This window comes from Delphinus delphis, chromosome 5 (genome assembly GCF_949987515.2).
Source record: "Delphinus delphis chromosome 5, mDelDel1.2, whole genome shotgun sequence".
In the NCBI taxonomy this organism is placed as follows: Eukaryota; Metazoa; Chordata; class Mammalia; order Artiodactyla; family Delphinidae; genus Delphinus; species Delphinus delphis.
Window position 1 is genome coordinate 14151406 of NC_082687.1, and position 16952 is coordinate 14168357.

General features: G+C 42.5%; 1 protein-coding gene across 2 annotated transcripts in view; it reads left to right on the plus strand.

Moving 5' to 3' along the window:
* BMPR1B (bone morphogenetic protein receptor type 1B) overlaps positions 1 to 6273 on the plus strand; it is a 113266-nt gene extending 106993 nt beyond the window's left edge. For both annotated transcript variants that reach the window (XM_060011609.1, XM_060011611.1), the window contains 2 exons: positions 3961 to 4091; positions 5553 to 6273. In XM_060011609.1, coding sequence (XP_059867592.1) covers positions 3961 to 4091; positions 5553 to 5678 — 257 coding nt within the window. In that variant the 3' untranslated portion in view covers positions 5679 to 6273. The remainder of the gene's footprint in view (positions 1 to 3960; positions 4092 to 5552) is intronic.
* Positions 6274 to 16952: the final 10679 nt, after the last annotated feature.

The following is a 16952-nucleotide window of genomic DNA, read 5'->3' on the forward strand; positions in this document are numbered from 1 at the left end:
GATGTTCCCCTTTATTTCTGTTGACGCAGTCTCAGTCCTCCCAGGAAACGATATTTAACCTCTTAGAATAATCTTTGACTGCCTCCTTCCCTTCGCCAGCTACTGATGAGTCTCTTCCAGAGCTTCCTCTTGCCTTTTCAGAGATCACCCCCTTCCACCATGTGTTTTCTCCTTTCTCTCTTGAGCTCTTCCTCCAGCAGTTGCTCCGTCAAGTCAGACCCCCCTCTCCTGCCCCTTCCAGCTTCTTCCTACCAACCTCCTGGCTCCACCCCCAACATCGGTGACGCTTTTCCTGTGGCTTCCTGTGCACAGATGAAGGGAGACACAGAAATGTAGGGCGGGGCACCCGTTGTGGAACCCCTCTACTTCTTGACTTTCTGTAATACTTCCTCATGAAGCAGTTTGAAAACATCAGTTTGTATCAAAAGGAAGTTCAAGCCTAAGAATATCATGATTGTTCATGATAACTTTTCTACAAACGTAAGGATTCCCTAGTAAGACTAAGAAGACATTCTTAAATATTCAGAGGTAACATTGTTGCTTGTAGTATTTTGCTTACTGCCGCAGGATCTGTTTTTGAGTAGGGGAGGGGCTGAGTCGCAGGCTCTTCAGTATCAAGCGCCCTGTTTATGCCTCTACTCACGGTTGTGCTCGTTCAGAAACCTTGACACTGCTGCCTTTCCTCGTGACGGCTAGTTGAGCTTGTCCAAGAGTGTGAAAGTGCAGCATGCCCTTAACTAGTAGGGGATTCTTTTTCTTGGACCTGCCATCTATTATCTGTGAACCTGTGACAGGTTACTAAATTTTTCTGTTTCCGTTTTTTTATTGTCAGAAAGAGGTGAATTATTGGATCTACCTCAGATGGTTGTGAGGTTTCAATGATTGTAGAAAGAATGAAAACTGCCTGGCGTACAACTAGCACTCAGTACGTGTTAGCTATTATTTTGAATTTTCATTTTGGTTGGTAGAGACTTAATGCATATTTAGATTAATATTTAAATAGGAAGGAGAAACAGTAAATCAACAGGCATTCACACTTTTGTAGAAAGATCATCTTCAATGATGTCGTGCCTTCTAATCACTCTGGGAATTCTGTGCCTCTTAAAATAGAACACAGTCCCTCTAAAGTAAGAGAAGTCTTCAGTCCAAAAGGAAAGTTAATGTATGTAGGAAAATTTTCCTAACCAGATATTCTATAAATCTCCCATCATAATTATGATCTCATGCTTTATTAAGAATAAATGAGCCTATTTTTGAATAATATGCCTACACTTATTTTATTGACAGGTTTATAGAAGTTAAAGGAGAAGTAAAGTACAAGATTACTTTTCTAATTATGTCTTCCTAAACATCTAAAGCGAATAGGGCTACAGGAGGCCTATATTTGAAAACCGGAGGAGGACCGGAATAAAGGAGAAATGATTCTCTGCTTAAAAAAAAAGCCAGCCTTATGTAAACAGCAGGATATTAATTGCCTTGCTAGAGCTGTCTTTGCCTGTGGAGGTTCAGGAGGTACTAAAATGTTACCTGTGGTACTAAAGTGTATGAGATTGATGTATATTTGTCAGAGATTCCCAGCTCTACCTCATAGCAACTGTATGGCCTTGGGCAAGTCACTTAATCCTTCGAAGCCAACTTTCCTCATCTGTAGAGTGTGTATAATAATGCTATCTCATAAATGTGTTTGTGAGAATTTAATAAGATAAACTATATAACATACCTACCTCCATGCCTGGTAGATAGTAGACTCGCAATAAATGAGTTTCTTTTCTCTTCCAGGCAGGCAAAGCACACACATTCTATTCTCTAACACTTTCCTTTATGAAGATATTGCAAGTTTGGGGGCTCATCTTTCTAGTCCAGGTACTTTTGGGTGAAGTAGACACATCCAGCTGTAGGCCTTTCAAACTTTGGAAGCAAAAGAAAGTTTTGAAGTTTCAAACACAAAGGCAGCAGACATGGGAAATTTTGATAACTTAATTGCATGGTAAGGAGAAAGGAGTAAGGCCTAGAGTTCAAAGACGGACTTAGATCAGTTGATAATTTTATGTGGTTGGCTCTATATCTGTTTTCATATATGCACCTACCCCACCATCCATGCATTAGTCCATCCAGATAATGGCACCAGCATTAGGCACTGAGGGAAATTTGAGATAAATTAGATTGACATCATCCTTTCTCTCAAGATGTTTCCTGAGCCATTGCCTTGAGAATTAGAAAAGGAGGAAGAACGGGAATGAAGTGAGCATCTCCTATCCATTAGACCTTGTGCTTTCATGATCTTCTGTAGAGATGACACACAGTGGAAGGAAATAGTAACATAGATAATACATATAATTATGCTCTGTGATCTCAGCAGGGGACAGAATAAATGGTGAGTTGGAATGGTCTGAAAAAACTGTCGAACCTTCTAGTCCTTTATGATTATAAATGGGTTTAAGTTTACAAGAAAGGACATAATACAGGCTCCAGATTTTTTTTAGAGTAAACCCTCAGTGAATTTTATGATGTAGTGTATTATCTTCCGACCTGGTGGTAGCTGTCGTGGTCCAAACGCAGGTTGGAAAAGAATTTCCAGACACAAGGCAGAATATAAAGAAGATAGAATTTATTAGAGGGAAGGGTCGCTGCCAGAACAGCGGGCAGACTTCCTAGTAGTCTGGGAGAGTCGAGCCTGAACATGTGCTATTGATCAGTTTTTATAGCCAGAAAACAAAGGAATGGTCCGAGGTGAAAATGTCATTTACTGACTGGTAGAGACACTTGTACCTTCCTTCTGTAGGGTGGGAGTGGGACAGGGCGTATGCCTTTCCTTATTTGGGACAGGTCTTGTTGCCCAAGTGGGCGTCACCCAGGTGGGCTCAGGAATTTCGTAACCATGGCAACATAGTGGGGAAGGCGATTAAGAGTCTGGTAGGGGGTGTAACGCTGAAACTTTTTCAGGCAGGGTTGTCCTTTGTCCTTGAAGCACCATTGTCTTTGGAGCACCAGAGTATCATCTTGTTCAGATAAAAAGCAATGAAATTTCTATAAAAGATGATTTAGGATAGGGAGAAATGGTTCTCTGGAAAGACTGTTCAGAGCAGCATCCTCTGAGGACAGAGGCTGCTTATAATTACTGTGAGGAGTTCCTCAAATAATGTCAGAAAGAAGACACAGGCAGCCTGCTATTTTAAAGGACAAGAGGAAAAAAGGTAGAAATAAGATACTAGGGAAATGAAATGGGATAGAATTTAGCACGATAAGTACCTTTCCTTAAAGGTGACATTCTTTTGTATTTCTTAACCGTTCTTTCAACACTACATATTTTTTTTTCTAATAGTGATCTATTTCTTGTAGACAGTTCAGATAGATGCAGGAAATTTAGAGAAGAAAAATCAGACAGTTAAAAATTGCACCTAAAAATCATGGTTAATATTTTCAGGTGTGTATAGTTTTCTAAATTTTAAATGTGCAAAAATGCATTCTTATGATTAAGCAGAACAAATGTAAATCTGACACTTTGTTCAAGTAGGAAACACTGCCGAATTTATTATGAGGTTCCTAAACGCATGCTGCAGTAGCAGAAATAGTTACATATTGTGCAGTATGTATTTGGGGTGTGTCTGGCAAATTCGCAACGAGATTTAATATAGATTTTAAAACGGCGCACGGTACAAGAGCCTTTATAAAATCAGAAGTAAACTTGAGATGCTTGTTTACTTAGCTTTTGGAAGTTAGAAAAAGCTTGAAGGCATATAATATGTTTCATTATGCTTTCTTTTCACTTTTAAAACTTAGATCGTATCGTTCGGGCACATTGTTTTCAAGGTTGGTGCTGGTTTTGCTTTTGTTTTTGCTGTTTTTCAACCTGAACTTGTCTTTGGTACCGATAGAACTTTCCTTAGAGAATAGTTTATTTGTTAGACTTTTATTTCCTCTTCACAGAAAATAATAACGTTAATGAAACCATATTTTCAGGTATAGTGGAAGAATATCAGCTTCCCTATCATGATCTAGTGCCCAGCGATCCCTCTTATGAGGACATGAGAGAGATCGTGTGTATCAAGAAGCTGCGTCCCTCCTTCCCCAACCGGTGGAGCAGTGATGAGGTGAGGCTGTAGGTCACCATGTGGTTGTGACCAGTGTCAAAACAGACTTTTCTCCTTTTGCCAAAATTCCAAATATTTATCACAGGAATTCTTTTTCTTTGCTCTGATGGTAAGGGTGCCTCATGGCAGTAATTTATATGGAGCTAAGCGCAGTGTGTTAAAATTATCTGTTCCTTTCTTCTCTTTGATTTTGCCATTTCCAAAATACATTGAATGGGTCAGCATTTAGCCTGCATAATCGGTAACATTATTTCATTTGTTGGTGATGTCCTGACACTTGCATAAAGGCCGTTAAATAACTGCACGTGTGTTTGTAAAGCATCGTGAATTTTCTCCATGACAAACTCACGTACAGCATTCTCCCGTTTTGATGAGAGAAAAGTAAGGCATCTGAAGAATTCGGTTTTCTATACACAGAAGTGGTACAAGTTGACTTAGTCGAGATGCCCGACTGTGCTGTGGATCTCCATCAATAAGGATGACGCAATGCTGTGGGAAAAATCCACATTTGGCCTGGCTCTGAGCCCGTCCTGGTGAAACCTAGCCAGATCTAACAAGGAGCTGCCAGAGGAAGGAGTGAGCCGGCCAGCCTTGCCTTTCTTGCCCCACCTGCCCTCTGAGCCTCTAAACCTGTCCAGGAACATTCAGAGAGGAGTTTGAAGCATCCCCCCAAAAAATGTACCAAAGTCAGTGCAGACAAGTGGACAGAACACTGTTCATAAATGAGTTCTTCACTGTTAAATGCATTTCAAAATAACCTTTGGTTCATTGGTTTTGTGGCCAGTTACTGAAATGCTAAATAATACATATGTTTTCCAGTGAGCTGTGCAGAAAGCTTTATGAAATGCTGGAATTTATATTATTTTGAAGGTGGTTATGGGCATTGGTATTACTCAAAATCCCTTCACTGAGGATTTCTAATGAAGTGAAATTGAGCTTTTCAACAGGAAGGCTAATAATTGATGTACCACAGGAGAACACAGGAGAAAGTTGTAGTGAGGCTGTGCACAGGTCATTAATCTTGTTAAATGGTACAGTGTGATGCTATTATTATAGCAGACAGCTGTGATTTAGGAATAACCATGTTTGTTTGAATAGTATGGAATTAGATAAAAGATTTGAGCTCACCGGGTGTTAGAAACAATCTGGGAGTGTGCAGTGGAATACAGACTCCCTGGGTATTTTTGTATGTGTTTAATCTGACTTCAGAGGCGCTCTTGTACGATCAGCAAAACCACCTGCTTGCTCCTATCACAAGGAAGCCATGAAAATCTGTTTTCATCATTTAAGCTTTGCATGATGAGAGAAGAAATTTTATGGAATTTTACGCCTACATGGTTTCAAGAGTATCTTTAAAAATATATATTCAAACTTCAGAAACCCAAAACTAAACGCCAATCCCAAGTGCCAGCCTTACAGATAATACATTTCTCTAACTCCTTTTCCTTTTCCTTCCCGCAGTGTCTAAGGCAGATGGGGAAACTCATGACAGAATGCTGGGCTCACAATCCTGCTTCAAGACTGACAGCACTGCGGGTTAAGAAAACACTTGCCAAAATGTCAGAGTCCCAGGACATTAAACTCTGAATTGAGGGCAAAAATAAGCATCTCTGGAGAAAGCCAGTAGCTACTCTTCTGTCTGTGGGCAGAGCAAAAGATGTTCCAGAAGCATCCACAGTACAAGCCGTGAACATCGTCCTGCTTCCCAGTAAGTTTAGCCTCACCTCTCAGGGAGCAGCTTGGACAAAGAGAAGTTCCCAGAAACACGGATTCATCGTGTCTGTTTGTAGGAGGGAGAAACTGTTTGGGTAACTTGTTCAAGATATGATGCATGTTGCTTTCTAAGAAAGCCCTGTATTTTGGGATTGCCTTTTTTTTTTTTTTTTTCAAAAGATGCTTTAATTTTGCCAAAATAAAACAAATAATGTAGATGTTTTAAGGTTTATACTATTATAGTTTAAATAATTACAGCAAAGTTCTTCCCAGAAACTCTCCTGGAAGGTAAATTCAAATACGTGTTTCCATTGGTAAAATTCTGTTGCACTCTACCAACCAACAGTCGGTGAAGTTGGAGAACAGAATGGAACTCACCTTCAGAGCCCCTGCGCCCTGCGCCTCTTCAGACCACTCGGGCCAGGCCTGCACCGGGGCGGCCGCAGCAATGTGAATGCACCCGGGTACAAGCACCACCTGTCTGGGACCACGTTTGGGGATTCCTACAGGTGACCTTTTGCAGCTTTATAGGATATGGAACAAATGAAGGTTTTATGTGACTCTGTTAGAAGTAAATGTTGACACTGTTCCTCAGAACCGCTTTGTGTTTCTGATTCTGGTAGGCTTTCTCTTTCACGGTAAAGTCCCTTCCTTTTCATTAAACACAAACAAAGCTGTTTTTTTTTTTATGGGCAGAGAATTGACCCATACATGCTTTTGATCTCTCAAATGAAGGGATCAATATTAAGTATAAAATTGCCATCAGTTGTCTTGAAGACAAGGCGCTTTAGAATAGAGATACTTTGCTCTTGTGCTGTGAGAAGATAGTGTCAGCAAGGTAGGGGATGAGGGTACAGGTGCACATGGCTTGTTTCTTCTGTACGTGGAAGAGCCCTTCACAGAAGCGCAAGGGGAAATGTATGCACAACTTATTATGTACAAACAAATATGGTTTCTTTTTGTTATTATCTGCCTTTTATGTGTCTGAGTTAAGGGAAGGAGAGGAAACATATGTTAGGTTAATTTAACTAATTTTAATTTTTAAATAGATAAATATAACCTCCAGATGGGACAGCAGAGGAATGCTGGTGGAGGCCACAGACTGTTACGGCTGCTGATTATTATTCTAGAATAGATACGGATCAAATATGTATATCTTAATGTCTTATGTGATAGCTTCACATCTTAGGAATGCTGACTCAGTTTATTTTATTCTCATAACGTTCAATTCACTTTTTAATTTATTATTTTTTCTCCTCTGTGGCACTGGTGCAAAACATCTTTTCACCTATTCACTCACGCGGGGTTTTAACTTTTGAGCAACGTGAGTCAGATCATTGACAGGGCCAGTATTCCTTAGCAACAGGAACCTAATAAAGGTTAAAATTGTACACATCCCTCTCAACTTTATTCATTTACTTCCTGACTGTGGTTTTCTTTTGCTTCTTAGAAATTCTGTAGTGTTTAGTAAAGAACTGGAAAGTACCCCCTTGCCCAGCCCTTTAAAAAAAAAAAAAAGATGTTCCTTCCAGAATACTCCAGGGGGCAGTGTTTTATAACACATTTTCATTTCACCACTTGGTGGCTGAAGGATGGAGGGTTTTGAAAATGTGACAGCTGCATTAAAAACGAGAAAACATTTTCCTCACTTCTGAAGTGGGCTTGCACTGGTGAGTTGTTCCTCCAGGAAAGCATCCTAGAGCAGAGACCAGCTGTGAGCTGTGCTTACGGTTTGGGAGAAGCATAAGGAGAAACGGTTTCTGTATTCAGCACTCACTCCCCAGTGCTTCATAACCACATCTCCTTTGTAACAAAGAAAGAATATTTCCTTAATCCTTGAAGACGAAAAAGGTTTCTGCATTTTTCAAAGATTAAAAACAGTTGGTTCCAAATATAATCAGAATGCTGCTTTTATTGATATTAAGATAACCTCAATAGCAGTGTAAAGGTTCCTTTCTCTTGCGTCAAATCGTATTCTTTGTGATAGCTTAGAAGGAGTATGTGGCTAGAGCTAAGCATGATAGTCATCTGAGCCTAGGAGAGCAACTTAAGCGCCTCCAATCAGATTGTCTACGAAACAAATAAGTAAACATTTATGTCCGTTAAGTGGGGACATGTTTCTGTTTCTTGATTTTCCCTAAATTTAAGTGATGCTGGGCTTATCTCTTAGGTAAAAATGTGTTTTCTTTTAGGTAAGTTCTTATACATGGATAACTTCAAATCAGAATATATTGTGGAGAGGTGATAATTTCAAAGTAAACTAGATTTCTAGGGAGGTGTTGGTTCCTGTGAAGAATGGGAAGAGATTAAAATAGTAGCCAAATTTCTTCTCTGTTACGTGTTTGGTTGCTTTGGAAGAATGACTAGCTTACTTTCTAATCCCCAACCTGATTTACTCACTATGAACATTTAAAAGTTATTCCAGAGATACTTAAAAAGACCCATTTAGTTACTATAGTCTTTCAATGAAACAAGAATTTACTTATGAATAGAGTTTTCCTTGTATCTTACCAAAATCCACCTTGCTTAGGGAATATTAAATTGTTCTTAAAGAGACTACCTACTCACTGGCAAATAATTCATTTTGATTTTTAAATTTCTGGTAGCTCAGAAGTGAATTTCATTTTTTCGTTTTGTCTTTCAACAGAAGAGTGGGAACCTGGAAATAATGTAGTTGATGCTTACTTTTAGGACTATTTCAAAGCCTAAAATTTTCTTCTAATCTTTTCCCTGCAAAGGAATCCTAAAATACTACTTGTTGGCTAATATAAGTTTTGTATGCTAAGATGTTTGGTTTTATAGTTTATGTATGTTTGTATATATTATATAAATATATATGTATATATAAATATTATGTTCAGTTTGGAGTCTGACACAACTCCATTATGTGGATTAGAGCGTAAAATATTATTAGGATAAAGTACTAAATGAAACGTAATATTTATTTATAAAAGGTGTAGATTGTTAAATCACAGGCGGCAGTGCTATGAACATTGTGTGTGAGGAGACCGGCCTTTGACCCCCTGGAAAGCACAGCTCAGGAGTCACTAGCGACCATTCTTTTTATTCTCAAAACGAAGCTTCTCAGAAAACACGCTAAGGTTTTATTTACAGGGAATTCTCTGAACCATTTCAATTGCTGTGTAGTCAGGTAGAGCAAGTCCTGAGTCATGACCGACTTCCACGTTTCTGCAGTCACGCCTGTTCATTAGAAGTTTAGTGTTTTATGTTGTTGGTCTGTTCTGGTTCTTCTTTGTAGGTGAAAGGCACTGAAAGAAGTACAGTTTTTTAAAACTTGAATAATTCTGTAGTTATATCTCCTTAGAAAACTTAGTCACATAGCCGTGGAAATGAAAGAAGGCGTCAGAAGTGACTCAGTTTAGCAGTCATCATTCCTTTTGTAAAACAAAACAAAAAAACAATGCCATATTTTTTGGAGAAAAGTTAGAATATATACGGGATTTTGTTGTCTGTCTGTTTCAAAAGAGACTCATTTGTGTTCTTTTGGGGAACCAGTGCCTTATTGAATTTGTATATACTGTAATTATTCAGGACTAGGGAACAAACAATTGTATTGTATTTGTTACAAATTGTATATGGCTTTGTTTTAACATTCCCCCGGAATAAAATGGTTTTATTCTCCCCTTGGAAAGAACATGTCTGTTATCTTATAGTTGTGCCTTTTTTCCTCTTTAAAAATTTCACATTGTAGCAGGCGGGAAAGGCAGCCATGGAGAGCGTTGCAGGTAAGTGTTTACATCTGGTGGCAGGAGAGCAAGACGAACGGTCTGATGTCTCCTGTTTTCTCTATAATTAGGAGGCACGGTCATCTGTTGAGAGTGGGAGGAAAGGTAGAAAAGTTGGTGACAAGGTCTAAAATTGCATCGTAGGATATCACAGCCGGATGGCTACAGGCAACGCCGAGGGCCCCGTTAAGATGGATGACGCTAACTGTGGCTTAGTGGCCAAGGTGTGGCCCCTGGACCACCGTACAGCCCGCATGTGAACCCGGGCTCCCTCATTCTCTCCACTCTGTGACGGTAGGCATGTTGTTCCCTCTCGAAGACTCAGTGTCTTCCCCTTGAAGGTGGGAATAATATTAATCTCTACTGCATGGAGTGGTTCTGAAGATGAAATGAAATAATCCATGCACCAAGCATGAGGTAAGCATTCAGCTAACACTCAGTTACTGACTCTTAGCTATTATTACAAATTCCTTGTGCTACTCTTCTCTGTAATTTTATGATTTTATTTTTCTGTCAGCAACCCAATGTAGGCATGGAGACTGCGGCCACTGGATTCATTCAGGGTTACCAGGCATATGCAGCAATGAGTCATGGAAAATCAGAATTATCATCATCAAGGTGATGGCTGATGTGGTCCAGAGGAAGGAGGGGGATTAAAGAAGAGGCGGCTGATAGGCCCAAAGAAACAAGGTCAGAGGACAGGGGACCATGCTGGGTTTGAGAGGGTGCGATAGCGGTTACTGAGAAAGGGTCTGTGTTCAGAATCAAGATTTCAAAGAGGGAGTAGCAAGGTCAAGGACAGGCTGAAGGTGTGATCACAGGGGTGGATAAGATTATTGCTGATGAAAGAGGAACCCAAAAGCCGGGCCATTGGATCTGTCTCTGGGGATTCTGAAGCCTCCCAGGATGGTGGCAGTCTAATGACATGACGTACAAAGGAGTGGGGTTCCATGCAGGGGCAGCAGCCTGGAAGGAGCACAGCCGTAGGAGAAAGACTCCATCCAGCTGTGAGGTACGTGGGGTGCGGAACAACCCAGTTGTTGCTGTTGTTTCTGAGTCAGTGGCCCCTGGAGAGGAGAAAACCCTCTGCAGAGGGAGAGGGAACTTGCTAGATTGTTTGTCCATGGACTGGGAATCCTGGTGGGCAGAGAGCAAAGTTTGGTTTTGAGGGCATCCACTGGAGATGATTAGGAGAGAGGAAATCCAGAGTTGTTTGGGCACAGAGACTACAGGCGGGCTTGCATCTCAGTTACCAGGGACTCTGAAGTTTTTGTGTGATTGGCTGTGTTTAGCCAGCTGCACTTACGCCAAGAGAATTCATCCCAGCATTGGGATTCAGATCGATTTAACTCCCATCCCATGGTTTTCACCATCTCAGTTCTGTGGAAGAACATAGTCTGAGCCCCAATCTTCTCCCGAGTAAATTGGGACAAAATTCCCACCTCACAGAGCTCTTAGGAGGAACAAGTGAGGTGAGCGTGTGAAGAATGTGATGGCCCCGCACCAGCTACACAGCAGGTGCTCATAAATACTGCTTTTCCTCGCTGACATTAGTTTTACAGGATGTAAAGATGGCAACGTTTAAAACAAGCCAGAGTTTGCAGTGGTGGGAGTGGGGTGACACCTCTCCCACCCTCTCTGCACCCCACTTCTCTATGCTGTGGGCTTTCCTGGGACTCAAAGGCAGAGAGATAGTAAATCCCAGCTAAGGCGAACAGCATCTTCTCTTGCTCTGCTCACTTTTAAGTTGCAAGCTTGGTTGTTCCTTCTTGTCACAGCAGCAAAGTACAGGTGACCCTGCTCTCAGAAGGACTTCTCTTCCTGCAGAGTAATTCCCCCCACCCCCGCCCCCGGTGGTGGTTGTAACCGGCTACAGGGAGCTTTGGGGCTGATGGGGGTTCTTTGCCCCGGCCACTCTCCTGAACCCTCCAGTGACTCTACCCCCGAGAGGAGCTCGGGCAGCCTCCCACCCGCGACGTGACTCGGAAAATGTGCGCGCGCTTTCTTGAGTGCGGTCTTCCCAACAGGAATGCCGGCCACCAAAGCTCCAAAGCAAGGTTCGCGGGATGGTGGTGGGCAGAGTCTCTGCTGCCATGTGCTTTCTGTGCGCAGTACCATTTTGTTCTCTACTGAGTTTCCATTCTTTTAATGGAGTTAAATTCTCAGCCATAGGACCCACTTCTCCCTTCTGTTTTAAACTGGTTCCAGTGTACACATCGCCACCACTTGCTCAGCCCTGACCCACAGCGGGTTTTGCGACCCCAGTCTTGGATCAGTCTTAAGTCAGGGGGGCTGTGCCTCAGGGCTGCTCCCAAGCTCTTTGGCTCAAGCCTGAGGGACGGGATGGGACGGGAGCCTCCCATCAAAGGCGCTTCTCGGCTCAGCTCCTTCATTAGGAAAGGGCTGCCTCAGAGCTCTCCTCGCACATCCGAGTCTGTCCTGTGCTCATCACCCTGAGGCAGTGGCTGGCTGTGCTCCGGCAGGTTGAGCAGCTCTGCCGGGCATTCGCTGTAGCTCTGGGCATCCTCCCCTTTCATTTCCTACCTACTAGTGCAGCTGTTGGCAGACTTGATTTACTTATCTTTTTAAATTTTATTGAAGTACAGTTGATTTACAATGGTGTGTTAATTTCTACTGTATAGCAAAGTGACTCAGTTATACATATATTTTTTCATATTCTTTTCCATTATGGTTTATCACAGGGTATACATTTTTTAACATCTCTATTGGCGTATAATTGCTTTACATTGCTCTGTTAGTTCCTGCTTTATAACAAAGTGAATCAGCTATATGTACACATATATCCCCATATCCCCTCCCTCTTGCGTCTGCCCCCACACCCTCCCTATCCCACCCCTCCAGGCGGTCACAAAGCACCGAGCTGATCTCCCTGCGCTATGCGGCTGCTTCCCACTAGCTATCTATTTTACGTTTGGTAGTGTATATATGTCCATGCCACTCTTACTTCGTCCCAGCTTACCCTGCCCCCTCCCTGTGTCCTCAAGTTCATTCTCTACGTCTGCATATTTATTCCTGTCCTGCCCCTAGGTTCATCAGAACCTTTCTTTTTTTCTTTTTCAGATTCCATATATATGTGTTAGCATACAGTATTTGTTTTTCTCTTTCTGACTTACTTCACTCTGTATGACAGACTCTAGGTCCATCCACACCACTACAAATAACTCAGTTTTGTTTCTTTTTATGGCTGAGTAATATTCCATTGTATATATGTGCCACATCTTCTTTATCCATTCATCTGTTGATGGACACTTAGGTTGCTTCCATGTCCTGGCTATTGTAAATAGAGCTGCAATGAACACTGTGGTACATGACTCTTTTTGAATTATGGTTTTCTCAGGGTATATGCCCAGTAGTGGGATTTCTGGGTCATATGGTAGTTCTATTTTTAGTTTTTAAAGGAACCTCCATACTGTTCTCCACAGTGGCTGTATCAATTTACATCCCCACCAACAGTGCAAGAGGGTTCCCTTTTCTCCACACCCTCTCCAGGATTTATGGTTTGTAGACTTTTTGCTGATGGCCATTCTGACTGGTGTGAGGTGATACCTCATTGTAGTTTTGATTTGCATTTCTCTAATGATTACTGATTTGAGCATCCTTTCCTGTGTTTGTTGGCAATCTGTATATCTGCTTTGGAGAAATGTCTATTTAGGTCTTCTGCCCATACTTGGATTGGGTTGTTTGTTTTTTTGATATTCAGCTGCATGAGCTGCTTGTATATTTTGGAAATTAATCCTTTGTCAGTTGCTTCATCTGCAAATATTTTCTCCCATTCTGAGAGTTGTCTTTTCATCTTGTTTATGGTTTCCTTTGCTGTGCAAAAGTTTTTAAGTTTCATTAGGTCCCATTTGTTTATTTTTGTTTTAATTTCCATTTCTCTAGGAGGTGGGTCATAAAGGATCTTGCTGTGATTTATGTCATTCAGTGTTCTACCTTTGTTTTCCTCTAAGAGTTTTATAGTGTCTGGCCTTAAATTTAAGTCTTTAATCCGTTTTGAGTTTATTATTGTGTATGTGTTAGGCAGTGTTCTAATTTCATTCTTTTACATGTAGCTGTCCACTTTTCCCAGCACCACTTATTGAAGAGGCTGTCTTTTCTCCATTGTATATTCTTGCATCCTTTGTCAAAGATAAGATGACCATATGTGCGTGGGTTTATCTCTGGGCTTTCTATCCTGTTCCGTTGATTTATATTTCTGTTTTTGTGCCAGTACCATACTGTCATGATTACTGTAGCTTTGTAGTATAGTCTGAAGTCAGGGAGCCTGATTCCTCCAGCTCCGTTTTTTTCCCTCAAGACTGCTTTGGCTATTCAGGGTCTTTTGTGTTTCCATACAAATTGTGAAATTTTTTGTTCTACTTCTGTGAAAAATGCCAGTGGTAGTTTGGTAGGGATTGCATTGAATCTGTAGATTGCTTTGGGTAGTATAGTCATTCTCACAATGTTGATTCTTCTAATCCAAGAACATGGTATATCTCTCCATCTGTTTGTATCATCTTTACTTTCTTTCATGGGTGTCCTATAGTTTTCTGCTTACAGGTCTTTTGTCTCTTTAGGTAGGTTTATTCCTAGGTATTTTATTCTTTTTGTTGCAATGGTAAATGGGAGTGATTCCTTAATCTCTTTCAGGTTTTTCATCATTAGTGTATAGGAATGCTAGAGATTTCTGTGCATTAATTTTGTATCCTGCTACTTTACTAAATTCATTGATTAGCTCTAGTAGCTTTCTGGTAGCATCTTTAGGATTCTCTATGTATAGTATCATGTCACCTGTAAACAGTGACAGTTTTACTTCTTCTTTTCCAATTTGGATTCCTTTTATTTGTTTGCCTTCTCTGATTGCTGTGGCTAAAACTTCCAAAACTATGTTGAATAATAGTGATGAGAGTGGGCAACCTTGTCTTGTTCCTGATCTTAGTGGAAATGGTTTCAGTTTTTCACCATTGAGAATGATGTTGGCTGTTTGTTTGTCATATATGGCCTTTATTATGTTGAGCTAAGTTCCCTCTATGCCTACTTTCTGGAGGGTTTTTATCATAAATGGGTGTTGAATTTTGTCGATAGCTTTCTCTGCATCATGGGTGGGGTTGTGTTCCTGTCTTGCTAGTTGTTTGGCATGGGGTGTCTAGCACTGTAGCGTGCTGGTTGTTGAGTGGAGCTGGGTCTTAGTGTTGAGATGGAGATCTCTTGTCCATTGATATTATGAGGGTTCGGGAGGTCTCCAGTGGACCAACATCCTGAACTCAGCTCTCCCAGCTCACAGGCTCGTGCCTGACACCTGGCCAGTACACCAAGACCCTGTCAGCCACATGGCTCACAAGAAGAGGGAGAAAGAAATAAAATAAAATAAAGTTGTTCAAATAAAAAATAAATTATTAAAAAAATAAAAAAGGAATTAAAAAAAGACAGCAACCAAACCAATAAACAAATCCACCAATGATAAAAGTACTAAAAACTATACTAATAAAAAACAGATAGACAGAACCCTAGGACAAATAGTAAAAGCAAACCTATACAGACAAAATCACTCAAAGAAGCATACAGATACTCACAAAAAGAGAAAAAGGAAAAAAATATATATATATATTTAAAAAAAAGAGCAACCAAATCAATAAACAAATCTACCAATGATAATGAACTCTAAATACTAAACTAAGATAAACACAAAGCCAGAGACAAATTAGGTGCAGACAGCAAACCCCAAGTCTACAGGTGCTCCCACAGTCCACCTCCTCAATTTGGGATGATTCGTTGTCTATTCATGTATTCCACAGATGCAGGCTACATCAAGTTGATTGTGGAGCTTTAATCTGCTGCTTCTGAGGCTGCTGGGAGAGATTTCCCTTTCTCTTCTTTGTCCGCACAGTTCCTGGGGTTCAGCTTTGGATTTGGCCCTGCCTCTGCATATAGGTCGCCTGAGGGCATCTGTTCCCACCCAGACAGGACAGGGTTAAAGTAATAGCTGATTCAGGGGCTCTGGCTCACTCAGGCGGGGGGTGGGGGGGGGGTGGGGGGGTGGGGAAAGGGGTACGGATGCTGGGCGAGCCTGCAGCGGCAGAGGCCGGCGTGACGTTGCACCAGCCTGAGGCGTGCCGTGCGTTCTCCCGGAGGAGTTGACCCTGGATCCCGGGACCCTGGCAGTGGCGAGCTGCACAGGCTCCCCGGAAGGGGCGTGCGGACAGTGACCTGTGCTCGCACACAGGCTTCTTCGTGGCGGCAGCAGCAGCCTTAGCGTTTCCTGCCTGTCTGTGGTGTCTGCGCTGATAGCCGATAGCCGCGGCTCGCACCAGTCTCTGGAGCTCGTTTAGGTGCTGCTCTGAATCCCCTCTCCTCGCGCACCCCGAAACAATGGTCTCTTGCCTCTTCGGCAGCTCAAGACTTTTTCCCGGACTCCCTCCCGGCTAGCTGTGGTGCACTAGCCCCTTCAGGCTGTGTTCACGCAGCCTCTCCCTGGGATCTGACCTCCGAAAAAGCCGGAGCCTCAGCTCCCAGCCCCGCCCGCCCCGGCAGGTGAGCAGACAAGCCTCTCGGGCTGGTGAGTGCTGGTCGGCGCCGATCCTCTGGGCGGAAATCTCTCCGCTTTGCCCTCCGCACCCCTGTTGCTGCGCTCTCCTCCGCGGCTCCGAAGCTTCCCCTCCACCACCCGCTGTCTCCGCCCGCGAAGGGGCTTCCTAGTGTGTGGAAACCTTTCCTCCTTCACAGCTCCCTCCCACTGGTGCAGGTCCCGTCCCTATCCTTTTGTCTCTGTTGTTCCTTTTTTCTTTTGCCCTACCCAGGTATGTGGGGGGTTTCTTGCCTTTTGGGAGGTCCGAGGTCTTCTGCCAGCGTTCAGTAGGTGTTCTGTAGGAGTTGTTCCACGTGTAGATGTATTTCTGATGTATTTGTTGGGAGGAAGGTGATCTCCACATCTTCTTCCTCTGCCATTCTTAAGGTCCTCCCCTATCACAGGATGTTGAATGCAGTTTCCTGTGCTATACGATAGGACCTTGCTGTGTATCCATCCTGTATAGCATACCAGTCTGCATCTGCTAATCCCAAACTCCCAGTCCATCCCTCCGCCTCCCCCTCTCCCCCTTGGCAACCACAAGTCCATAATCTCTGTGCAGACTTCATTTAAAATCGAGTCTCTGAGGGTCTGGCCTCCCACTTGCTTTCTTCCCAACTCCCCAGCACCTCTGACAGCAGTCCCCAGACCTGGTCCCCCCATAACTGCTAACCTGGGGGCTTAAAACACTCCCAACACCCAGGCCACACCCCAGACCCAGGTTCTCTGAGGGTGAGATCCAGGCAGTTGTGTTTGGTAAAGCTCCTCCCGTGACTCAAGTGTGTGGAGACGCTTGAGAAGCACCGTTCTAGAACCTCATCCTGGCCCGAGGGGCGT